The sequence below is a fragment of the Paroedura picta genome, chromosome 8, assembly GCF_049243985.1.
Source record: "Paroedura picta isolate Pp20150507F chromosome 8, Ppicta_v3.0, whole genome shotgun sequence".
Taxonomy (NCBI): domain Eukaryota; kingdom Metazoa; phylum Chordata; class Lepidosauria; order Squamata; family Gekkonidae; genus Paroedura; species Paroedura picta.
Window position 1 is genome coordinate 15,712,264 of NC_135376.1, and position 26,609 is coordinate 15,738,872.

The window sequence follows — 26,609 nt, forward strand, 5'->3', positions numbered from 1 at the left end:
ATACCTGAGAGTTCCAAGCTGGTGCATAGGGATAAATTATTACCCTTGTTTTGTAATTATTGTGGACATTGGCAGGTAATCAGGCTGGAGGAAGTTCCTGCAGCCTTAAGAACCACCTCCAGCTTCAGTGGCTTCCCATTGGAGGAAGAGCCACTTAAGTTGGAGGAAGTGTTCCTTAGGCTGGAAGAACTTGCTCAGTGGAGAGGTAAGATAGATGCTGCTGTTTTCATATGCCTGGAAAAGTTTGGGGTGTTTTTTGTTCAGCCTTGCTACAGAATAGAGGATATGTATAGTTGTGTGCTACGTTGATGACGTTGATATTTTTTGAAACGCTGCTTAGATTGGGTCTTAAAGATACTCTGAAAAGTGAATGATAGTGAATATAGATCAGGGGTAGTCAAACTGCGGCCCTCCAGATGTCCATGGACTACAATTCCCAGAAGCCCCTGCCAGCGAATGCTTCTGGGAATTGTAGTCCATGGACATCTGGAGGGCCGCAGTTTGACTACCCCTGATATAGATTGTCAGTCACTACTCAGTCATTCTTCCTTGGAAGCAGAAGAGAACACAATCTTTTTAGCTTAAAAGCTGCCTTGAACTCCTATACATTTAATCAGAAATCAGCACTGGAGACTGCAAAGTCTTCCAGGGCATAAGCATGAATATTGCTCCTGTCAAAAACCAAGTGTAGAACTTGTATGTGCCAACTTGGCTTAACAGTGTGCTTGTGTCTGAGCCAAACATCCAGCTGCCTGCTTCTATTTGCTTTTCTCGTTGGCATGCTCAGTGAGTTGAATGTGTTGGAAAAATGGTCAAGGTTAATTACCTTGTGGCTTCCTTTAAGCTTTAGGGTGTTCATTGGATTTGTTGCAGTGTAGCTAGACTACTATCATCATACATCATCGCCCAAATCTGACCCTCTCTTCTGTAGGAAAGAATTTCACTTGAGGTTGTTTAAAAGCAGCCTGGCAAACAGAAGGTCACACATGATGCTGGTTGCCCACCCACCTCTCTGGTCTCTCCTCCCTCTCCCAAGTGGGCATGGCTGCTGATGTTGCTGAACCCTAATAGCCCAGGCGAGCCTGATCTTGTCAGATCTCTGAAGCGAAGCAGGGTCAGCCTGGGCTTGTGTTTGGATGGGAGATCTCAAAGGAGCACCAAGGTTGGGATGTGGAGGCAGGCAATGGCAAACCACCTTTGAACATCTCTTGCCTTGAAAACCCCACAGACGGCACTTTCCACCACCAAGAGGCAGGAGAAGTAAACGCTATCACTGGGCTGTTCCCTCACTATGAAGGAGAGAGCCAGACATCGTATTCAATTATTGGACAAAGCTGTTTTTACTTTATTGCACATTTAGGGACTTTGCAGCCTCACCTACCTTACAGGGTGTCTGTTATCGGTAGAGGAGAGGGAAGGCAATTGTAAGCCGCTTTAAGACTCCTAGTAGAGAAAAGCAGCATATAAGAACCAACTCTTCTTCTTACTTAATCAAGATGTGGTATGAGGGATAAATGTCTGTGCTTCTGGGCAAGGGTTCCAGAGGTCCATGAGCTTCACACTGCTGCCTGCTCCCTAGACTAGGGTCTAAACCACTTCAGGGCAGCAGGATCTGTATTTATATGCTACAGAATGGCACAGACTCATATATTAGATTTGTGACATCCTCTTTGGGCTGGCTGTGACTTTAGTTTAACTAGCTAGAACTTGTCTTTACACTTAAGCATATATCAGTGGTCCCCAACCTTTTTATCACTGGGGACCGGTCAATGCTTGACAATTTTACTGAGCCCCAGGGGGGTAGTCTTTTGCTGAGGGATGTCACCGTCACCTCCTGAGCCCCCGCTCTGCTTGCTTTCCCGCCGGCGGTGCTGCTAGCAGCAGCTGCGCAGTGCCATGCCGAGGGAGAGCCCCAGCCATGGCAGCTGCCGCAGAGCCAGCAGCAAAGTGACAGGGCAGCCCCCGAGGCAGTAGCCGGGGAGGAGGACGAGGAGGAGCCACGGCCCGGTACCGACTGTCATCTACGGTCTGGTACTGGTCCCTGGACCGGGGGTTGGGGACCACTGTAAGTAAGGGACTTTCAAAGCTTTGCCCCTCTGGAAGTATTTCCTCTGTCAGTTTGTCTTGCTATAGCCCATGGCCCTACTGTTGTGCATTGCAGGAGAAGACCGGTAGCGTTGGACAAAACTGCCTTGCAATGAAACTTCTCAGTAAGTCCCACAAAAGATTTGAAGAGACCACTGACCTAGTGCACCTGTGGAAACCCTGCCACATACCTTTTGAATGGCTTGAAGTTTTCAGCTGTTCTTGTTGTTGTGACCTCTTGAGTTCTTTCTGTAAGCAGCTTCCAGTTTGTAACAGATGGTTCCTCTGCGTTATTTGCCTTAAGGAGGTGTAGTTTTGTATCTCACTACAGACCTCCTCAGAATTGCATCTTCCTCAGTAAATGAAGTGTGCTTGCTCGTTCAAGCTTGGGTCGGCAAGGTAATGATTTTTCATGGTTCCTCCGTGTTCATGCATTGCAGGAGCAGTCGATGACCTGAGTAAAGCATCTCTTGGATTTGCAGAGGAGCAGAGATGTTTTCCCTCCTATCCCCTGAAAAGTGAGATAGCTGAAGTATTTGGGAAACATGATCAAGCAGGTGTGGGTTCTTCTTTCTCCTGTTGTTTATAGGAATTAGACTGAAAAATACAGGAGCAAAAATAATTCCAGGTAAACCCTTAGGATGCTTCAGAATGGATAAAAAGCTCTTTTCACATAGGAGGTTTGCCACCATTAAAGTTACTTTGTTTCTGCCATCTCTCTGGATATTGGGTGTCGAGCAGGCTATGCATGTTTTCTGCTCTGAATACAACTAACTTAACTGAACTTGTAGGAGTTGGTGGTTTGGCTATCAAGGAGGAAATGAACAAAGCTCCATGGGTGGTTTCCAGTTAGCTGTCTGCAGTGTGGCACCCAAAATTTTATACAGCAAGGATAAGGATCGAGGGATTGCTTTGTGCTTCTTGTTTTGTCTTCTGTCTTCCCTGCTCTTCAGGATAGCCTCTTTCTGAAATGAGGTCTTGAGTCCTAGCTGCCTAGATATAAGTGGGTAATGCCTGAGGAAATTCCCCGTGTCTCCCTTTCCCTCTATATGAACAACAGAGATGGTCTTGCACATTGGGGGAAATGGTAGAGAGGCAAGATCAAAGCGCTGACTGAAGCAAAGTAACGGGGAAAGAACAGATAATGTGCATGTACCCATGTGAGGATGCTTTTGAAGGTTTTGCTGAAATATAAAGCAGAAATACAAAGCAGAACAATCTCAAGCATTGTGATTTGGACCTCAGATTCAAGGACTGTTCCTGGATTCTGTGGCGAATGGTAAAACTTTGAAGGACTGTTCCCAGGATTTGCAAGAGACTTGCTGATGTGTGAAGCCTTTTATCTGGGAAGGTGCTGGTCTCTCTCTGGACTGGGGAGGACAATACTACTACTTCTCCCGCTGAGTTGACTCAGGAGACAAGCGGAAAGGGCTACATGTTGTTGTTTCCGCCCCCAGACACTTAAAGTAATTATACTTCCTAAACTGAGGACTTGTGGGCTTAACCTAATCGGCAGTTATATTTAGGATTTGGCAGTAAGAGATGGGTGTCTGTGTGTGTGTGTGTTAATTCTAATGTAGTGCTTAGGTCTGCTCATGAATGTTAGGTTTCAGAAGACATGATATACTAGAGCAGAGGTAACTGTGGCCCTCCAGATGTCCATGGACTACAATTCCCATAGACTACAAATGCTGGCAGGGGCTCATGGGAATTGTAGTCCATAGACATCTGGAGGGCCACAGTTTGACTACCTCTGTTCTAGAGGTTCGGGACAGAAAATGATTCTCAAAATCAGGTTTCTGCGCTGAGGACATTAAAGCTGCTGAATATTGCAAAGTTTGAACAATGCTAGCTAAATCTGTAAATGCCAACTAAATCCTCATAGAGGTTTGCCAGAACAGTAATCTGCATAGTGGTCTCTTGATAGACCTAGAACTGTCAGTTAGTCTTAAATCACCAGATTTGATTGCAATTTTAATGCATTGTTTCTCATTGTTTTTCTCCTAATTTCTCACCCTTTTTGCTGCTTCATTTTCTTGCTGTTTTGGGTTCTGTTTTGTTTTTAACCCTATCCCCCCCCCCCTCGGCAGCTTAGAGTATTCTCCACCTTGACCCATCAGGCTACCATAACAGAGAGGGAGTGTGAACCTGGCTTTCCTAGATCCTTGACTTGTGTATTTATATACTTGTGTATTTGTTTATAGTCTCATTTCCAGACTTCCCCCTCCCCCCTAATTGTGGGCTCGTGGGAATTTATGACATGAATTTACATATTAAAACCGTTCCATTAAAAACACAATAAAACACTGTAAAACATTTGGGGGGTTTGTCGTTTCTACTTTCACCATGTCTAATCAGAAGTTTTCTGTTTCTCACTAGATATCCCTGGAATGAGGGGAACCCCAAAACGGGGAAAGGGTAGGGAGAGGAGGGCTGCCTCTAGTTGTTTATAATCGACCTGGCCTCAACCACAGGCCTGGTGGCAGAGTGCCGTTTTACAGGCCCTGTGCTACTTGGATAACTTGATCAGAGCCTGGATTTCTATTGGCAATTTGTTCCACCAGGAGGAGTGAGGCCTGAAAAGTCCCTGACTCTGATCAAGGCCAGCCCGATCTCTCTAGGGCCAAGGATTACAAGCAAGTTGGTATTTGCAGAGTATAATGCTGCTTGGGGAACATACTTGACTCATATTCCATCGTCAGAAAGAAGAACCCTGAAACATGCTTCCCCAGGCCATGTATGCACCTGCCTCTAGCTCCTCTGCTGAGTGGTCCAGAAAGTGGGCAGGGCTGTTATAAGCCAGGATTTTTTGTTGGCTGCCCTCTAGTGTGTTTTCCATGACTGCATAACAACCACTGGTTAATCAGGAGGATTGGTACCTGGGCTTTCATTAGGTGGTGTGTAACTTCATTCCTCCTTCAAGCCTGGCCTGCTGTTGCCATGAGCTTTTCCCACTAAGCAAAGGGAGCTGCGTTCCAGAGTCCAGTGACCTGGGCTGTTGCATGAAGGTATTCAGCAGCAGAGGCCCACCTTCTCTCCCCCCCCCCCCCCTTTTTCAGGCTTACTGATATCCCTAGTGGCTGGACTATGCTTCTAACGAGAGCAGAGATTTCAACTAACCTTGACAGACCAAGGGCCAGATTTTGAATAAAGCAGTTTCATGTGTTCAATGTGATTGGAAGGTGTCGTATTTGGCTTTGAGTCTTGTGCCAGCTTACCACCCCATCTCAAAATTCCAAGGGTGCTTGCCACTCAAAAAGCCCTGAATGATCTGCTTTAGGTTTGGGTGTGGCCTTTTTTGTGCCCTGACCCACCAGATGAGGATCTGTAAGCTGCCATTATGTGTTTAATGGGAAGGTACATAAAGTATCTTCCAAATTACTGTTCCTTCTGCAGGTTTCTCAGGAGGCTGGAAAAAATATTTGAAATGTGTGTTAGGCACTAGTGTGTGAATTTAAATACCAATTCCACCTGGGACCAAAAATAATGAATGGCACGCTCTCCAGTTTTTCATAGGCTATATAAAAATAAATGGCTGATTTGTTTCATGTGAATACTAGAAATTCAAGTCACCTTTAAATTAAAAAAAAACCTTAATGGGTTGGACAGGGTGGAGAACCTCTCTAGCCAGATTCAGTTACTTGAGCTGTGTGAGCTGTTGAGCCAGCATTTGCTGGCACACCCTGTGTGGAAACAGAACATTAGACAAGTGTTGGTTTTAAAACAACTCTGGGTACAGAAGTTTGTATCGCTCTGTATTTTACCGCAATTCCAGTTTTCTCAAAGAATTCCACTGTACGAGATTGAAAAGCAAAATTTCATATTTTTGTGTCGCATATTTGTTGCCATTTGACATTCCAAGAGAGAAACTGTAGATGAATGACTAAGTTAACTAGCACTGGTGAATAATTCCTGTGCTAAGTGTAAAAATAGTTTTGACCTTTAGCATTTTAAAGGCACCATTTCTCACGTTCCATAGCTCTTTACAAAGAAGAAGAATGAACAAGAACTGGGAATGAATGTTCAAGGACTGCCTTAATTACATACAAATTATCAGCCAGCGGATCTGATTAAAGGGGAGTGGAGGCAGTTCTGAATTTAACGCCTTAAAATATTGACAGTGTTTTCTGAAACAGGGACTGGGTTTAATGGAGACTCCTCTTTTACCTTTCAGGTTTCTATATTTTTAAGTGCTCTAAACTCTGTGGCACAAGGAGGAAAAAGAAGCCCTTCAGTGAATGAGGAGTCCTTTGCTTCGGTAGCCTTTTCCCCTCGAGAGTGGCTCTGTGAATGAGGATGACAATGGAAGAGATGAAGAATGAAGCAGAGACCACTTCTATGGTTTCCATGCCCCTCTATGCCATTATGTATCCTGTCTTTAATGAGGTAACATGCCTTCCTAGTTTATTTTTCCGCACGATAATGGCTGGGAAACACGAGGTTGCCTTCAAAATGTCAAATAATACCCCGACATGCATTATTTATGCTGATATGCTTAAGTTTTCATCCTCGGCCTTCAAGCCCTAATGAGTTCTATCTTTTAGCTTTTTCTTCCCTGGAAGTAACATCTAAAACCTTTAGCTATTTGTTTGCCCCAGTTTCTTCCTTGATTCTGACTCTGCTTTCAGAAAAGACAGGCTTGCAAGATGCTTCCAGCATTCAGCAAGTTTCCAAAATGTAAAGCTGGTAGGTTTTAAATTAGTGTCCCAGTTTAAGTCAGCCATAGGATAAGAAGGGAGAATTCCTTGTGTTGTGTGGCTGTGGTCACTATAGGTTGACAGCAGTGACCTCAGCTGAATGTTGTGAAATCCAAATGGCAATATGGGAACCCAGGACTTGGATTTGATTAATGTCAGTCTAGAGGGGAACAGCCTGTCTTTGGTAATCTTCCCAGAAAGCCTTATACAAATGGTAAATTAACATTACAAATGGTAAATTACATAAGTGTGAAAAGGTTCCTTTGCATGTATAACCATCTTGATAATCTGACAGTCTGTTCAGAAGTACAAAATATAGAACTATATTCTAGTAGCCATTATTTTATCTAACATTTTCCACTTTTTTGTCTTTCTTCCATCTGAAGGATAGCACTGTCACTTTATCATACTTGTGTGGGACAAAGCAGGTCCTGTTGTGAGGGCCACTCTTTGTTGGCACTTAGTATGTTACATTCCAACAGAATGTGATGGTCAATAAGTTTAAGGTCTTGGGATAGTTCATGGAGCCATTTGGGCATGTGGAAAATTCAGGACATGATTATTTTTTCCCCAGAAGTGCTCATGAATTGACCGCACATGGTTTTTTAGCCTCAGAAAAAATAAGTGATTGCATCCTTTGATTTAGTGTAACTGTTTTTTATATTGCAGCTAGAACGAGTAAATTTATCTGCAGCTCAGACGTTGAGAGCAGCGTTTATTAAGGTAAGAATAATGAAAATTGTCTCTACTTGATGCTCACACAACATTAAAATGTAAAGATCAGATTAAATGATTGTGTGGATTCACCTGCTTTTCTGTTCTGAATCAGTCACATCTTTTTCTCCTTCCCTCTTCCCTAGAGACTCTAAATACCGTTCCTGCTCTAATTAGCAAACAACTTATTGAGACTAGCAGAAAACCATTTACCATGGGGCCAGAGCTCAGTGGTAGAGCACATACTGTGCATGCATAAAGTCCCAGGCAAAATCCCTAGCTATTAAAAGTATATTCGTAAAATGACTGAAGAAGACTTTTTTTCCCCCTGAAAGCTTGGAGAACCTCTGCCAGTTAGAGCAGATGATGTTCAACAAAGCCGTCTGCTGAACTATAAGGCAGCTTCGTATATTAAATGCCACTTGAGCACAAAAACTATATTACATATGTTCACGTGGGCATGAAGAAGTCTGATGCGGTTTCCCAACCTTGATGAGATATCCCAGCTTTGCTGCCCATGTACTTGCCTCCTTCTAGTGTCTTCTCTGTAGTTCTTTAGTCATCCAGCCCAGAAATGGTGTGCAGGACTATCCTAGGCCCCTCTGTCACCTTCAAATCCAGCTGATGAAGTGATGGTGGTAGTAACCCCATTGTTTGTGTGCATTTGTAAGCTGAAGAGGCAAGTGGAATAGTACAAAAGTCCCCTTTCTCAAAGATGAACACATGAAAGTGCTTTATACCAGGGGTAGTCAACCTGTGGTCCTCCAGATGTCCATGGACTACAATTCCCATTGTAGGCTCATGGAAATTGTAGTCCATGGACATCTGGAGGACCACAGGTTGACTACCCCGCTTTAGATTGAATCAGACCATCAGTCTTTTCAGAATCAGTTCTGTCTGGGCAGACTGGCGGCAGCACTCCAGGGTCTCAGCCGAAGGTCTTTCACATCACCCGTTGAAGAAGAGTTGGTTTTATACCCTGCTTTTCACTGCCCAAAGGATTCTCAAAGCGGGTTACAATTGCCTTCACGTCCTCTCCTCACAACTGTGAAGTAGGTGGAACTGAGAGAGGACTGCTGTATGAGAACAGCTCTATTGAGACTGTGACTAGGCCAAGGTCACCCCCCTGGCTGCATGTGGAGGATTGGGGAATCAAACCCAGCTCACCAAATTTAGAAACTGCTGCTCTCAACCACTACACCAAGCTGGCTCAAGCTGCTTGATCCTCTAAACTTGTAGATGCAGGGATTGAACCTGGAACCTTCTGCATGCAAAGTAAATGCTCTTCCATTGAGCCATGCCCTCTCTCCCAAAATGGAGAGATTTGCTTTGGGCCTAGCAGAGTTTACTCCTCTTAAGAGACGAAAGATGCAGCTGTCATTTTCCCTCACAACTCTTTCCTTCTTTGGCTGAAAGGGGGGTAAGATGTGTCGCTGTTGTTTCTTTCTAGGCCAGTTGCTTCTTGGGTGTAAAGAAAATGACAGCAGTAGCTGTTGTCAAATTTACATGTTTCAACCCAACCATGTTTTCCATGCTGCCAGTGTAGGGGGGGGATGGGGTTTTCACCGATTTCCTCCTGGATCCCCCAATTTGCCCTCTGTGCTGTTCCTAGATCTCCATCAGCTCCCAAAGGCATGAGTTCAGAGGACACAGGAAGCTGCAATGTGAAGGGTTGACTCCATGAGTACTGCCCCACTGACTTAGGGTCCATCCTAATCTTATATATTTCAGAAGTTTGCATTGCTCTTTCCTTTTGTTTCTTACCTGTGTCCTTCACCACTATATATTGCACAACCCTTGTGCTTAGCATAAATCTGGTGCACATTTTGTCAGCTTGTGGAGGTAGACTTTCTTTTGCTTCTGGATAAAAAGTCGCTGCATTTGCGACGTTACACAGAAGAGAGTATTCCTATGATTCTACCATCATAGGTCGTTTCGTAGTATACCATAGGTCATCATAGTATGCTATCATAGGTCGTTTCAGCCAAGATATTCTTTCTTTTATTTTGATTGGTAGCTTTGCTGTGGTTTCTAGAGGGCTTTGGCTTCCAGGATCAAATTACTGACTTGTTTGGCAATTGCAGGATTGGTTTTAAAAATACCATGCCTCAGAAAGGATGTTGGTAAATTGGACAGGAAGGACTTGGATGAGTTAGGAGGGTTAAAAAGAATGACTTCAAGAGAAAGGTATGAGGAACTGTCGAATAAAATGACAGTGTGTTGATCTTGAGGCAGGGAGGGGAAATATTGAGGGTTGACATCAGCTTTTCATGCATTACAAATAGGCCCTTGCCATTGGTGGTTCATAGTTTCACTTACTTGAGGTCCAGCCATAGGAGGCGGTCTCCAGCTGGTGTTTACACCCGTTATGCCAGCAGCAGAATGATTACATAGCTACATTTTGTGGGAAACTGTACTGAGAGCCAGTTTGGTGTAGTGGTTAAGAGTGCGGACTTCTAATCTGGCATGCCAGGTTCGATTCTTCGCTCCCCCACATGCAACCAGCTGGGTGACCTTGGGCTCACCATGGCACTGATAAAACTGTTCTGACCGGGCAGTGATATCAGGGCGCTCTCAGCCTCACCCACCCCACAGGGTGTCTATTGTGGGGAGAGGAATGAGAAGGTGACTGTAAGCCGCTTTGAGCCTCCTTCAGGTAGGGAAAAGCGGCATATAAGAACCAACTCTTCTTCTTCTACTTTTGCTAGTGAGTGGTAGCAGAGGCTCTACCAGCCCATGTCCATGGAGCTTGCCATTTGCAGTGATCCAGGGAATGGATCTCTTCTGTATTGGAGAGCACTGTTGTAAGGGGGGGGGGGGGAGTCAAGATATGCTGAATGCTTTTGAGCTAATCATCTTGAAGTCTGGATTGAGGTTCATAAAGAACAATTAAGTTACAGAATTGGCTGTCTAGAAAAAAATATTGTTTCATGTTGTTGAAAAAAGAAAAGCAAGGATTTTTCAAGTATGCTGACCGTAAAGGCTTCAGGCCAATTTGTCAGTAAGTGATGCCAATAGGCTTATGGAAGATGGTGGAGCCCCTTGTCAAGAGAGGCCTCACTTTCTTGGATCACCTTTCCTCCCCCTGAATCCAGGATAAGAGACTACATATTGATCCTCCTTCCGTGGCTAAGCTTCTGGAGTTGCATCATTGGCCTTTGTTGGTGCAGGACCTCCTGCCTAGTGTGAAATTTTAGTCTAATTCACCAATTAAGACCTTCTAACTTGTGGCGCAGAGTGGTAAAGCAGCAGATATGCTGTTTGAAGCTCTGCCCATGAGGCTGGGAGTTCCATCCCAGCTGCTGGCTCAAGGTTGACTCAGCCTTCCATCCTTCCGAGGTCGGTAAAATGAGTACCCAGCTTGCTGGGGGTTAAATGGTAATGACTGGGGAAGGCACTGGCAATCCACCCCGTATTGAGTCTGCCATGAAAATGCTAGAGGGTGTCACCCCAAGGGTCAGACATGACCCGGTGCTTGCACAGGGGATACCTTTACCTTTAACTTTAACTGTGATGAGAAACAAGGATGTGACCTAAAGAGGAAAATTTCCCGGTTTGGGATTGGATAAAAATTAAATAGGTACATATAGAATAACATCCCCCTTCAAGGATCGCTGCCTTGTTGTGGCAAGGGGGCTTGCGTAGTTCAGTGAAGCTATGAGCTATACCGTGCAGGGCCACCCAAGACGGACAGGTCATAGCTGAGAGCTCTGACAAAAGGTGATCCACTGGAGAAGGAAATGGCAAACCACTCCAGTATCTTTGCCATGAAAACTCTATGGACAGTTCCAATAGGCATAACGATATGACGCTGGAAGATGAGCCCCTCAGGTCGGAAGGTGTCCAATATGCTACTGGGGATGAGCAGACGGCTAGTACGAGTAGCGCCAGAATGAATGAAGCGGCTGGGCCAAAGCCGAAAGGACGCTCAGTTGTGGAAGTAACTGGTGGCGAAAAGACAGTCCGATGCTGTAAAGATTTTTATTCCATAGGAACCTGGAACGTCAGATCCATGAATCAAGGCAAGCTGGACGTGGTTAAACAAGAAATGACAAGACTGAACATCGACATTTTAGGAATCAGTGAACTAAAATGGACAGGAATGGGTGAATTTAATTCAGATGACCATCAGGTATACTACTGTGGACAAGAATCTCGCAGAAGAAATGGAGTAGCCTTCATAATCAATAAGAGAGTAGGAAAAGCAGTCTTGGGATACAATCCCCAAAATGACAGAATGATCTCAGTTCGAATCCAAGGCAAACCATTCAACATCACAGTGATCCAGGTCTACGCCCCAACCACTGCTGCTGAAGAGGATGAAGTTGATCAGTTCTATGAAGCCCTACAACACCTTCTAGAAGCAACGCCCAAAAATGATGTGCTTATCATCATGGGGGATTGGAATGCTAAAGTAGGAAGCCAAAAGATAACCGGGATAACAGGCAAGTTTGGCCTTGGAGTACAAAATGAAGCAGGGCACAGGCTGGTAGAATTTTGTCAAGAGAATACAATGGTCATAGCAAACACTCTTTTCCAGCAACCCAAGAGACGACTCTACACATGGACATCACCAGACGGTCAACACAGAAATCAGATTGACTATGTGCTCTGCAGCCAAAGATGGAAAAGTTCTATCCAGTCAATAAAAACAAGACCAGGAGCTGATTGTGGTTCAGATCATGAGCTTCTTGTTGCAAAATTTAGGCTTAAATTGAAGAAAGTAGGGAAAAGCACTAGGCCACTCAGGTATGAACTAAATCATATCCCCGACGAATACACAGTGGAGGTGATAAATAGATTTAAGGAATTAGATCTGATAGACAGAGTGCCTGAAGAACTATGGACGGAGGTTCGCAACATTGTACAAGAGGTAGCAACTAAAACCATCCCAAAGAAAAAGAAATGCAAGAAATCAAAATGGCTGTCTGAGGAAGCTTTACAAATAGCTAAGGAGAGAAGGGAAGTGAAAGGCAAGGGAGAAAGAGAAAGATACACCCAACTGAATGCAGAATTCCAGAGAAAAGCTAGAAGAGATAAGAATGCCTTCTTAAATGAACAGTGCAAACAAATAGAAGAAAACAATAGAATCGGGAGGACCAGAGATCTTTTCAAGAAAATTGGAGATATGAAGAGAACGTTTCATGCAAAGATGGGTATGATAAGGGACCAAAATGGTAGGGACCTCACAGAAGCAGAAGAGATTAAACAAAGGTGGCAAAATTATACAGAAGAACTATACAAGAGCGAGCTTAACATCCCTGATGACCACAATGGGGTAGTTACTGACCTGGAGCCAGACATCCTGGAATGTGAAGTCAAATGGGCCTTAGGAAGTCTGAGTAACAATAAAGCTAGTGGTGGTGACAGCATTCCAGTTGAACTATTCAAAATCTTAAAGGACGATGCAGTAAAAGTGCTACACTCAATATGCCAGCAAATTTGGAAAACTCAACAATGGCCACAGGATTGGAAAAGGTCAGTTTACATTCCAATCCCAAAGAAGGGCAATGCCAAAGAATGTTCAAACTACCGCACCATTGCACTAATTTCTCATGCTAGCAAAGTTATGCTCAAAATCCTACAAGCTAGGCTCCAGCAATATGTGGACCGAGAACTTCCAGAAGTACAGGCAGGATTTCGAAGAGGCAGAGGAACTAGAGATCAAATTGCCAACATACGCTGGATCATGGAGAAAGCTAGGGAGTACCAGAAGAACGTCTACTTCTGCTTCATTGACTATGCTAAAGCCTTTGATTGTGTGGAACACAACAAATTGTGGCAAGTTCTTAAAGAGATGGGAATACCAGAGCATCTTATTTGTCTCTTGAGAAATTTATATGCAGGTCAAGAAGCAACAGTGAGAACTGAACATGGAATCACTGACTGGTTCAAAATTGAGAAAGGAGTTCGGCAAGGCTGTATACTGTCGCCTTGCCTATTTAACTTGTATGCAGAGCACATCATGAGAAATGCGGGATTAGAGGAGTCACAAATTGGGATCAAGATTGCAGGGAGAAATATCAACAACCTCAGATATGCAGATGATACCACTCTAATGGCAGAAAGTGAAGAGGAACTAAAGAGCCTGTTGATGCGGGTGAAGGAGGAGAGTGCAAAAGTTGGCTTGAAACTCAACATCAAGAAAACAAAGATCATGGCATCCGGCCCTCTCAATTCCTGGCAAATAGAAGGGGAAGAAATGGAGATAGTGACAGATTTTATTTTCCTGGGCTCCAAGATCACTGCAGATGGGGACTGCAGCAAAGAAATTAAAAGACGCTTGCTCCTGGGGAGGAAAGCTATGGCAAATCTAGACAGCATCCTAAAAAGCAGAGACATCACCCTGCCAACAAAAGTGCGTTTAGTCAAGGCTATGGTCTTCCCAGTCGCAATGTATGGCTGCGAAAGTTGGACCATAAGGAAGGCCGAGCGTCAAAGAATTGAGGCTTTTGAACTCTGGTGCTGGAGAAGACTCTTGCGAGTCCCTTGGACTGCAAGGCGAACAAACCGGTCAGTCCTAGAGGAGATCAGCCCTGACTGCTCTTTAGAAGGCCAGATCCTGAAGATGAAACTCAAATATTTTGGCCACCTCATGAGAAGGAAGGACTCCCTGGAGAAGAGCCTAATGCTGGGAGCGATCGAGGGCAAAAGAAGAAGGGGACGACAGAGAATGAGGTGGCTGGATGGAGTCACTGAAGCAGTAGGTGCAAACTTAAATGGACTCCAGGGAATGGTAGAGGACAGGAAGGCCTGGAGGATCATTGTCCATGGGGTCGCGATGGGTCGGACACGACTTCGCACATAACAACAACAACAAAGAATAACATGGATCTTAATCCTCCCTCTGAAGTACAGCCTGTCTTGATGTGGTTGGCTTTAACGCTCCCTGTTACGTTGGTGCTTCGTGTATTTTAGCTTTTGGGAGAAAGAAATCAATACTATAAAAGCACTTGGAAGAACATGCAAGATGTAAGAGTGAAATGGGAAGTAGGAAAACTGAGGTTTTACAGCTCCCTTCGACCCTTTGTGAAGTGCATTATGTCTTCTTGAAATGTGACTGTTCTAGTTGTAGGAAGAATAATTGCCATGTATCTTGAAGGATAAGTGAAACTCATGATGACAAGCTGAGTATCTGTAATCCTGTGCAGTTCATAATGTACAGAGGCTTAAAAGAAGTGTATAAATCTGTCCCCTTTATTCCAGTGAACACGAAAAAGGGAACACCATGCTGTCTGATATGCAGTATGGCCCAGAAGAATGAGTGAAATCCCTCTCCGAGCAAAAGTTGTTGATGAAAAATGTTGCCGTCTTCCCTTTGGGGGAGAAATGTGATATACAATGGCCATTCTGATGAGCCAATTCTGTTAAGCTCTGGCTGGCCTCGGTGAATGAGCTGCCAATGGAGAGCTGGACCCTGATGGAGCTGTTAAAGTTCCACAGGGTTTGTTAAACAGCCCTCTTCCAGTAGGCCCATGGTAGAAACCAGGGTGGTCTAGAACCGGTGTGGGCTGCTTTCCTCTCCATGTTTCCCTGTATAAGACTTCCCATCTACAGGGGACAATTGACCACCATAGCTACAGAAAATCACCAGCAAAGATAGTGGTGGCTATCAAATTTTATTGGAGTTTACTATGTTTTATTTCAGCTTGCTGTAGTGGTTAGGAGTGCCAACTTCTGATCTGGCGGGTCAGGTTTGACTTCCTGCCTCTTAGGTGGCCTTGGGTTCACCACAGCACTGCTAAGGCTGTTCAGACCGGGCAGTAATATCAGGGCTCTCTCAGCCTCACCCACCTCACAGGGGGTCTGTTATGGAGAGAGGAAAGGGAAGGTGATTGTAAACCTTTTTGAGTCTCCTTCTGGTAGAGTAAAGCGGAATATCAGAACTAACTCTTCTTTATTATATCCCCAAGTCCACTAGCGAGAAGGGGTGGTCTAGAAATTGAATAATAAGTAAAGCTGGCTTCTAAAACCATTGTCTTGAGATCATACAATCTTGGAGTTGGAAGTGACCTCAAAGGTCCAGCCCCCCCTGCACAGTGCAGAATGACAGCCTGTCCTTAGGTTGCTTTCATTTGCGCACTAAATAAAGTGTGTGTGTGTGTTGTTGTTGTTTTTAAATGCAGGCCGAAAAGGAAAATCCAGGTCTCACGCAAGACATCATCATAAAAATATTGGAGAAAAAAAGTGTTGAAGTTAATTTTACTGAGTCTCTTCTGCGCATGGCAGCTGATGATGTAGAAGGTAATTTCGGTAAATGGTCTTGATTATTGCTCGGAGGTGTTTTATCCCCAAACCAAGGTTCCAAATCGTTCACTCAGAGAGATTGAGGCCAGTGCTTTGTTTCATGCAAGTCAGGGTGAACCCTTGACAGCCAAATGCCAATTGTTGTTATACTAGCTATGTGAATGTTTATAAAAGACCTAGGTTTTAGATCAGGGGTAGTCAAACTGCGGCCCTGCAGATGTCCATGGACATCTGGAGGGCCGCAGTTTGACCACCCCTGTTTTAGATGCTTATTTTTCACCTTTCATGGTGGTTGTGTAATATTGTGGTGGCAGGGGGAAAGGTGGGAGATAAGCTTCTTGCCAGTGTGCTTTGTGTAAAAAAAAAGACCAAACGTTAATTCAAACATTAAGGCTGAAAGCATTACACCCAGTGACCATAGAGAGCATCCATTATACAGCTTGGACATGAGCCCAAAATCCATGTCCTTCGTTGCCCCCACCAGCTCTCCAGTATCTCTTATTCACCTGTATAATTTCTTGTGCTATACAAGTTATGAGGCAAAGGTATTCAGTTGTCAGAACGCAATTTTCCAGGCTTCACATATATATTAATCATTTCCTGTACGAACTTGGCATCAGTTCATGGCTCAGTTTTTGATGCCCAACTTACTTAGAGCTTAGAATTGACGGGAGTTTTTTAGTTATCTTTTGAAATCTTCAAGCCAGTGCTTTTCTTCCTCCATCAGAATACATGATTGAAAGGCCAGAGACGGAATTTCAAGACCTAAACGAAAAGGCACGAGCACTTAAACAGATCCTCAGTAAGATTCCAGACGAAATCAATGACAGAGTGAGGTTTCTTCAGACAATCAAGTAAGTGCTTCTGCTTTAAACCAGTCTGCTGATCAAAGTAAACAGCATCTACTGTTGGGGATTCTGATCACTTGACCAGTCAGATATTGCCTAATGCTGTTTGAAGTCAAGAATGCCCTTGTGTCAATGAGCCACCTTGGTGTACTGGTTAGGAGTGCAGACTTCTAATCTGGGTTTGATTCCCTGCTCCTCCCCCACATGAAACCAGCTGGGTGATCTTGGGCTCGCCACAGCACTGATAAAGCTGTTCTGACCAAGCAGTAATATCAAGGCTCTCTCAGCCTCACCTCCCTCACAGGGTGTCTGTTGCAGGGAGAGGCAAGGGAAGGCGAATGTAAGCTGCTTTGAGATGCCTCCTGGTAGAGAAAAACGGCATATAAGAGCCAACTCTTCTTCTAATTCCCCTCCACCCCACCCCACAGAATTGTAGGAATAAAATGATCTTTCTTCCAACTCTTGCAATGAGTAGGGGGTTGGACTAGATGGCCTGTATGGACCCATCCAACTCTGTCAATTTATTTAGGAGAAGTCCCCTGTCCTGTAATTTTCTGCAAGGTATCCCTCCTGTATGTTCCACTCCCAGTTAAGCCACATGATTGGCTGCTTGTTTAAGCCCTTGTGGCATAGTGATTAAGAGTTGGTGGTCTGTAATCCGGAGAACCAACTGTGATTCCCTGCACTTCCACATGCAGCCAGCTGGATGACCTTGGGCCATTTACAGTTCTCTTAGAACTCTCTCAGCTCCACCTACCTCACCAGGTGGCTGTTGTAGGGAGAGGAAGGGAATTTGATTGTAAACAGCTTTGAGACTTCATAGGGTAGAGAAGAATAAGGTGCAAAAGCCTACTCTTCTGTTGTTCTAATTGCAGATCCCTTTTCACAAGGACATGGGTTTCTAGAGGTAGCATGAAGCAGATATGCCCTAGCATTGACAGGTAGCACAAATTTACATGGACGCACTGCACATGCTTTACTCTAATAAGAGGACTGTAAAGATAGGTTTTATCATTTTGTGGGGTATGTTTGACTAATCTCTGTGTGGTACTTCCCTGGATGCTTCTGCCTTTTCGGTCTAATGAGCTTTAAGTACTCAACCAGTATCTGACCATTTAATTGAACGCGATTGGGTAGTTGATCTTCGCATTGGCCAAATGGCAGTCTTGATGCTGGCACAAAGTTTCAGGGCTCGAGAGAACCTTGGCTGTGTGTTCAGTTCTGTTGCAAATGATCCATAACACAACACGGCTAGTGAGCGTCCTGGGAAAATGCAAAGCAGGTGTTCAAATAGGCACCTTGTTACCTTCTAATGTGTGATTAGCACGCTGTGAGATGCATGAAAGTGTTCCAGATTGTCAGGATCTTGGATCCTTCTGTTGCAAGTAAGGGAATAATAAAGAATTCTGTTAATAATTCTTGGGTATGGAATGAGGCCTTGGTCTTAGGAGCTCAAATTTTACAACCTCTCTGCAACTCTCCTAAATCATGACACTGTCCACAATGCCAAATGACTAATTCTGCTTGTCGGTAGTAACTACGTGCACAGTCAGGTTTTTCTCTGAAGTTGTAATGGCGTAGGCTTGCTTTTGGCAGTGCCTCAAGAAGCCCTGATGGCAGGAGTAGTGTCTGTCGTTCTGCATTCGTACCTTCTTTGGAGCTTTGTCACTGTCTCTGAGGTGTATCCTGTGATGTCTAGACCTGCAGGTCTTCAGCCACCCGTTTATGGCTTCTGACTTGAAAGCATTTTGAGAGATTAGTTGTTGGAGCACCCTGGTGCTGAGGCTTCAGCGTTGCCAAGTAGGGAATTCGTTTTTTTTTTTTATGCCTCTCTCCATCCGTAGAAGATCTCACTTGCCACAGCACTGTGCAAAGTTGTAAACCTATTGCAAGTGACTGGTTTTAAGTATGTGTAATTCTGTACTGGGATGGCAGCCAGTCTTTTTAAGGTTCAGATTAATACTGAAGGTTGCCTTGATAATAAGCCTCCAAAGAGTTAGGGTTTCCTTACTCACTTAGGAACGGTACATCCGGGTTGCGTATAAGGTGCCGCCGCTGAGACACTATGAACTTTTTGGCTTTTAAAAGCAATTCAGAGCTCTTCTTGTGAAGAGCCCAGAGATGCTCAGAGCTGATATTTATAACTTTTCAGCGTAGGCAGCATTCCATTGTTCTCAGCATAAGACGTCCAGAGCTGGCTTTGTGCTCTGCACTCAGAATGGCTTGGGGGGAACTCTCCCTTGAGCATTTCTTGTCGCTGTAATTGAAAGCTTTATTGGGGGTCCCTTGTGATGGTTGAATCTGGAAGATGTGGCCAAGATGCAAGTCGGTTTCCCAAGCATTGTCAATATAAACTGATCCATCAAATTACAATCTTGATCTTTTTATCGGTGTTGTTGTTGGATTCATCATAGTAATTTACATGGCTTCTCGATTGGCCCCATCTGGAAATGGAACATGAATTACAGTAAAATCAAAGTAGGCCTCATTTGTTTGGAAAGTTGAAAACACGAATATAGAATCATAGAATCATAGAGTTGGAAGGGGCCATACAGGCCATCTAGTCCAACCCCCTGCTCAACGCAGGATCAGCCCTAAGCATCCTAAATATGCTCAGTCACTCCATGATTCTTGGGCTAGGCCTATTTTACATAGATGTACTTGTTTGGATCTTGCCTTCCTTGTAACTTTAATCTTGAAAGGGATTCTTGGCAGGGCGTTTATGGTTTAATCGTAATTGTGGGAAACATCAGAGTTGCATGCAAAGTATGTGGCATTCGCTAACTTCTTTGCCTTTTGACCTTTCGGCCTGTGAAGGGTTGTTTCTTCTTGTTATAAATTGACCTTAAATCCCTTCAAGTTAGACTAATTGTACCCATTATTCCTGAGAGGAAACTACCGACATCAAATTGCTTCCAAGGATACTTGCTGTGACCATTTTCTTCCAGGTGGTTTACCTTTATTTAAATGTCTAGAGACTGCATTTAGGACAAGCGAGCTCATGAGATCAGTGCTTACAAAACAGTTCAAATCAAATCAAGGGTAATTTTTTTCTTATTCATAGTGAAAGACCAGTTGTGAGTGTGTCTCTCTATAATTTTCAAGGTTTCTCTAAGGGAAGAATTTGATGGTAAAAGGTGCAAGAGATCCTTCATGACATAGATATCCATATTGATGTTAATGTTAATTTGTTGATGTTAATTGGGGTTTTTATGGGGATTTTATTGTGTTTTAACTATTTATGTTGTAAACCGCCCTGAGACCTATTTGGAGAAGGGCGGTCTAAAAATTAAATAATAATAATAATATTGGGTAGGTGTCATCTCTCTGCATATGAAGACTGCATTAAGCCTACTTTGGACTCCGAAGCATCCTGTAATCTAATAAGTTCTCAGTGTTCAGTCTTGCTGTGCCGTATCTAAAACTCATTCTGTAAAAACAGCCAGTCCTTTAGGAAAATACATGTCCGACATAACTTTGGAAGTGATTAAAATTCTGGAGTGTGTGTCTCGTTTTAAAAGATGTTACAATTATCTTTCCATTGCCAAACAGGGACATTGCCAGTGCAATAAAGGAACTTCTTGACACAGTAAATAACGTCTTCAAGAAATATCAATACCAGAACCGGAGGGTATGTGAATCGTGCTCCTAATCTGTAGTGCTGTCTTGTCAGAAATATAAATGTATTAACTATGAATATTAAGGATTCCACGGTCGTTACGCATAGGTGGTGGGAACAGTAGATCATTTAAACACTAATAACTGCCAGCTGAGACAAATTTTTCAGATGAAGAAGCAAATAGAATGGAAATCAATCTTCTGTCCCGAAGCCGATAGATTTTTATGGCTTTGTTTAGAATAGGTGGATTTTCTAATTTGCAGCGGCTACATTAAGGCTTAGTAGAATTTGAAAAACGCTGTGATGATTATGTGAATGTTGCGCTTTTACATGCGTACACCAGGTTGCAGAAGCATCTGTGCATGGAAATGTAATTCATTTCTCAAATGGATGAATTCTGCTTCAGTGGTGTTTGAAGCTCGTTTCCTTGGTTTGTCTCCATCGTCTCTCGTGTGTAGCTGCTAAGGGAGGATGTTCTGGGATGGTACATTGCGAGATTTTGATTGACTCTTCACGCATGCATCTTTTCAGGCACTCGAGCACCAAAAGAAAGAATTTGTAAAATACTCCAAAAGTTTCAGCGACACTTTGAAAACCTATTTTAAAGATGGAAAGTAAGTATTTTTTTTTTATTAAGTTGGTTCAGCTTTGATTCTTTCTTCCCCCTGCTTCCTGCTATCTTTAGCACTAATGATTGCTCATTTGCTATCAGTTGGGGCAGCTGGAGGGTCATCCTGCCTGTAATACGGTTACTTTTCTTTTGGCATCACCTAAATCGCTCAGGAAGCCTAAGTCTTGTTTCAGTGCAAAGCATGCCGTTTGAACGCAAACTGGTAGGCCCAGCTGAAATGGTGTATGAAACTGTATTCTAAATGGCATTGCATTAAAGAAGGGAAGTGGTGAGTCTAGAGGAATGCTTAGTCTAGAACCTTCTCACCTTGTGCAGTTGATCCCAGTCCATCACAGCAGCTATTTTGTGATTGACTCCGCCCCCTTCCCTGGCTGACGTTTTACGATTGCACCCACTACCTGGTTTCACAGTCCGAAAGTGACCATCTGGCTCAACGAAGTTGGCATCTGTTGCCATGCATGGTCAAGTGATTGACAGTCTGCCTGGCTGGCTATTAGCTTCGATAGCTAAATGGAGACCTCCCTTTGCAGGGTCAGTGTGTTTGTTCAGTACCTGAAAGCATCTTACTGGCTGTTGCTGGAAGGAACGTTGGTGGACTTCATCTACTTCAACAAAGAAGCACTGATGGCTAGGTTAAAGCATACAAGGGTAGTCAACCTGTGGTCCTCCAGATGTCCACGGACTACAATTCCTATGAGCCTCTGCCAGCATTTGCTGGCAGGGGCTCATGGGAATGGTAGTCCATGAACATCTGGAGGACCACAGGTTGACTACCCCTGGTTTAACATATCTTCTTTGCTGTCTCTCTCACACATACACAGCACTGAAGGATACGCTTATAAGTGGAATGATTCCCCATGTTGCTGGGCGTGTGTGAATTAAATACACAGGTGCAGAGTTCTACAGGGCTTTCCCACCTGATCACTGCTCCCGGAAGCTCTTGCCCCCCTCCCATACATTTGGCTGCTTTGCACCACAATGCCTCCCCAGCATCATGGCATCTTCTGTTCAAGTCCCTACCACTGTGTGAACTTGAGAAAAGGGGTCCAGAAGCAATGACTTGCTTTTGTGAAGCTGTCGTGTAGAACTAGGCTCATTGCAACTTTTCCAAAGGCAGCCGTAACAGAAGCCGCAGAACAGCAGTTTTAGCTCTGAGAAGCGAAGGGGAAGTAATCCCATTAGTTCCTTGACCTGGTTCACGGTCCTTAAAGCCAACCCAGCCGTGCCAACACACAAACCTTTGTAGTGTTCCTCACTGAGCAGTTTATTTAAAGTTTCTGTTAAGACGTCCTTCTGATTAAACCCCCAAGTAGCCCAGTGCTTGAGCAGTCGACAGTAACAAAATTAACAACGTATGCTCTGACCCAGGATAATCTCAAACCAAAAAGGGGTGAAATGGGTTAGCAGAGGGGATGAAATGCTGAGAGCAAAATAGATGTTCGGTCCTGCTACTTCCAGTGACAGACGTGGAGGGTGGGGGGACTTAAGGCAGCAGTTTGCAAATTTGCATTTGTCCTATATTAATTGCTGCTTTAATTCAAGCCGTACTTAAAACACACAACGAAATGTCACGCGTGCGGTTCCAGTTACGGCCCACTTGCACATAAATTTAAGTGTGTTTATATATGCTTAGTGGCTTAATCGTGTCTCTGTTTTAATATCTGCTTACCACGTGAGTTAGGCTTAGGGATTCTACCAAGTAGAGGCAAACAATTCTAATGTACCTGCCACCAAGGTCTGTACATTTAAAGAAGCTTTGGGCTCATGTTCCTTACACAGAACCCCATCATAGCATGGTAAATTGATTTTGAGCTTCAGGGCCATTTCAAAAATGTGTGTGGGGGGGAGGGAGGGTGCTATTTTGGGTCAAAAACTCCAATAGGCAAGTCCTTATGCCTGGCTATGGAGTTATGTATTGCAGTGTGCGTTACTGCGGCACGCTGTGCATGGGGCGGTCCTTGCAGACTGCACTGCTGATTCAGCAGGTATGAAATCAAGCTTCTGATATTGTTGTGGGCAGCAGAATGTTCTTGCATTGTATTGCATTAGCCCTGGCCAACTTTCAGATGTTGTACAGCCCCCCTCCCATGGCTTATTTATTTTATTTTATTTTAGATTTCTATACCGCTGCTCCTCAATAGGTCTCGCGGCAATTTACACCTTAAAATTCTAAAAACAGTAAAACCCCAATATACCCAATTTAAACAATAAAACAATACCGCAATACAACAGCAGCAGTGGACATCCTTTATAAACTGTTCTGATCCCACCTTGTTCAGCGTTGGGCCCTGATCTTCCTCTAGTGAGAGCAGGAGCTGGTCTGATGGAACTGGGATCCAGTTGGAAAACCCGGGACTCTGCCCTGGGCTCAACCGTACGCCTGGCGGAAGAGCTCCGCCTTGCAGGCCCTGCGGAAAGCTGGTAACTCCGGCAGGGCCCTCAGCTCTTCCGGGAGCTCATTCCACCAGGTCGGGGCCAGGACCGGAAAGGCCCCGGCCCTGGCTTGGGGCCTGCATGCTTAAGGAACAATCTCTTCTTTTCTTCTTTGGATTTGCTTTGTGTTCCCCTCCCCCTAACACCATTGGCAAGGGGTGATAACATTGACCATGAGAAATGAAGCTCTTGCAGTGATGGTCCTTGGACTTTGGAATGACGTGACTTTAGATATGTGGAGGAGCTCCTGGCCTGTCTTCTGTAAGGGCCTTCCAACCTCTTATTTTGGCAGGGATTTGACTGACTTGCTTTCAGTCTGGCTTATAATTATTTGATGTTTTGAGTGATTGGGAAGCTTTGAATGGCATATGACATGTACAAGCAGCTTTTGAGGACTTGAAATATAAATGCAAGGCAGTGTTTGATTTTGTCTTTATGGGGGGGTGTACATTCCAGTGAGGCCACCTTATTTCTGTACCTGTTTTTAAGAGGGAGGTGTTTGTCATCGTGACTTCACCTTGCAGAGACTCTCGTTCTGAATTCTACATGAACGAGAATCTCTTAATTCAAAGGCTCAGGCGTTGAGATATCTGCTAACGTGTTCAGTGGTTGAGCTTTTGCATTGCTGTTTTTTTTACATATAATCCATCCAGTTGATTTATATATAGAGAAATACTAACATTTAGACATTGGGAAAATAAATTACTTTAGGAATCGGTTAACTTTGTTTCGCTGAAGGGAAGAGGCACAGTAATAACACTCCAGTGTTTGAAGTATTAATTTTAGAGAAATAAGCTGTGGGGAAGTTACTGAAGCTACTGCTTGTTTCAAGTGGACAGCCGTGCTTGTCTGTACTGGTGGTGGTGGTGGAAAGTGCCATAAGTCACAGTTGGCACATGGTGACCTACTATGGGGTTTCCAAGGTGAGAGGCATTCAGAGGTAGTTTTGCCTAGGAATTGTAGTCCATGGACATCTGGAGGGCCACAGTTTGACTACCCCTGGCCTAGGCTATCCAGATCAGTAGTTAACAGAAGAACAGAATTTCAGTAGCACTGTAAAGACCCAACAGTATATTTTTCAGGGTATAACCTGTCACAAGTCATAGCTCTCTAGGTCTCTTGGTATCTCATGCTAAAGGACTTGAATCTTGTTCTCATGCTAGTATTGTTCTAACAGAATGCAGGACAGCCGTTACTTGCAAGTCGAAAGAGGCTACAGCCTGGGTAGGATCCCAAACACTACATCAGTATAGTGAAACAGGTAGAGAGGGACTTCTAAGCCCCCCCCCTCTTCCTTTTGCAGCTCACGGATCCCCCTGAAATGATCCTAGGGGGTTAAGGAACTCTTCAGAATAATGTGGGGATGGGGGCATGACATCATGTTGCAGTTGATCTATGACGACCCCGTAGGGTTTTCAAGGCAAGGAATTTCAAAGGTGGTTCGCCATTGCCTGCCTCTGTTTAAGGACCCTGGACTTCCTTCGTGGTCTTGCATCCTAGAATTACCCAGGGCTGATCCTGGTTAGTTTCCAAAATCAGGCTAGCTTGGGGTTATCGAGGTCATGTTGTGGGTCTTCTGTAGGAAGGGAGAAATCTGTAAAAAAAAAAAAAAATCCTCTTTCACTCATGAAGTGTCATTCCCAGGGGCGGGGGTGATACATTTGAATCCCATCCTGCTTATCATGGAGTCAAAATGCATGCATCCCTTTTGGTCTAGATTTATGATGGAATATGTACATATATATTCGAAAGTCACCAGATGGTTTCATGGTCCCTGTCTTGCTGCTAAATTTATGTTTTGTTTTCTTACAACAGGGCAATAAATGTGTTCATAAGTGCCAACCGACTAATTCATCAAACCAACTTGATACTCCAGACCTTCAAAACTGTGGCCTGAAAAAACAAAACAAAACAAAAAAAACTGTATATGTCGAGAGCTGTACTTTTCAATGGTGGATAGGATACCTTTATATGTAAACTTTAAAGTTTTGACTGTATAAATTATCAGTCCCCGTTGGAGGGACGTAATGCAGGATTTTGAATGGGATTTATTGCCATCTTACACCATATTTTTGTAAAAACATTGTAGCTTAATCATAATCTCACGATGAAGATTTTGCATCACTTTTTTGCTATTATCATTCTTTTCAGAATTATAAGCCAAAAGAATTTACGCCTTAATGTGTCATTATGTAACATTCCTTATAAGAATTGTAAATACTTGGTGTTCTGTTTCTGACATTTTAACTTGAAAGCGAAAAACTGCAAGATTATGTATTTAATAATATTGGTGGCAAATATTCAATAAATAGTTTACATCTGTTAGATTATCTGTGCGATCTGTTCCATTTGCAAGCTGCAGGGAAAAGAGCAGATTTTCTAGTGTCTTCGGCATCCACAAGGCCTTTCAGCCTTTCCTCCTAAGGTTGGTAGCTATGAAAAGTCAGACTTCTTAAAGCAAGAAGCGGGGCGGATGGGGAGGAACGTTGCTGCCAGTTGGGTAAACAACAGTGCTGAGCTTTTGTTAGCTCTTCCAGTCTCCAGGTATAAAGTCTGGGCTTAGCCAGAGGCCCAAGTGCCTGTGGCCTTGGAAGTGGCCCTGTTGGATCTATGACTGGTCCATGATATGCCTCTATCTGCTGGGTTCTATCTAAAATATATATTTTACTATAATAGTTCTGTCACCAGCTTTGGGACCCAAGGTTCTTGAGTGTATAACACTGAAATGCTGGTAGGTTAATGTCTGTGGGGGCAAAATGGAGAAGCTGCCTTTTCTGCAGAAGAGTTAAAATTCAGGCTTGCAGGATGATGCAAGAAGCACTTCTGCTGGTGGATGTAGAGAAGGGCGCAGCTGTTTCTTCTGATTTCCCACTCAAATTTCCCTCCAGTTGTACCTGAAGCTCACAGAAACAGATTTTTTGGGGGGGGGGGAGCTCAGTGGTCTTTGAGTGGTAGGAAAAGACATTCCACTCCATTTGGCAGATCTGCAACTTCCATTAATGTAACAAATCAAGCAAACTTCTTTTGCAACAGTACGGATCGCGGGCAAAGATTTAAAATCTCCACGTATGCGAATGCATCCAGCAATTACTTTCCTGCGCAGGCATCTTCAGAATTTATTTTTTCTTGCTTCTGGCAGTAAACAACTTGTATTACCTTTAGCGCTTGCTTTAAAAAGCATTTCTTCTTCTGAAGTACTGCGAAACATCTGAAAAGTCAATGGTGTGTAAACTACCTAGTTTCAAAATGTTCTGTATACTCCACTGCCGTGGATAAACTAGACTTGCAGGTGCAGCAGGGGAGATGCCCGTCTTACCTTACGAGACCCGGTTTGC

General features: G+C 43.9%; 1 protein-coding gene across 4 annotated transcripts in view; it reads left to right on the forward strand.

Moving 5' to 3' along the window:
* PDCD10 (programmed cell death 10) overlaps positions 1 to 25,599 on the forward strand; it is a 34,030-nt gene extending 8,431 nt beyond the window's left edge. For 2 of the 4 annotated variants that reach the window (XM_077348495.1, XM_077348496.1), the window contains exons 2-8: positions 6,260 to 6,471; positions 7,452 to 7,505; positions 15,623 to 15,740; positions 16,471 to 16,597; positions 20,144 to 20,222; positions 20,742 to 20,824; positions 25,090 to 25,599. In XM_077348495.1, the coding sequence (XP_077204610.1) occupies positions 6,376 to 6,471; positions 7,452 to 7,505; positions 15,623 to 15,740; positions 16,471 to 16,597; positions 20,144 to 20,222; positions 20,742 to 20,824; positions 25,090 to 25,171 (639 nt within the window). In that variant the 5' untranslated portion in view covers positions 6,260 to 6,375 and the 3' untranslated portion in view covers positions 25,172 to 25,599. Of the gene's footprint in view, positions 1 to 4,464; positions 4,504 to 5,814; positions 6,160 to 6,257; positions 6,472 to 7,451; positions 7,506 to 15,622; positions 15,741 to 16,470; positions 16,598 to 20,143; positions 20,223 to 20,741; positions 20,825 to 25,089 lie in introns of those variants that run through there. The other 2 variants (XM_077348497.1, XM_077348498.1) reach the window with 2 other exon arrangements.
* Positions 25,600 to 26,609: the final 1,010 nt, after the last annotated feature.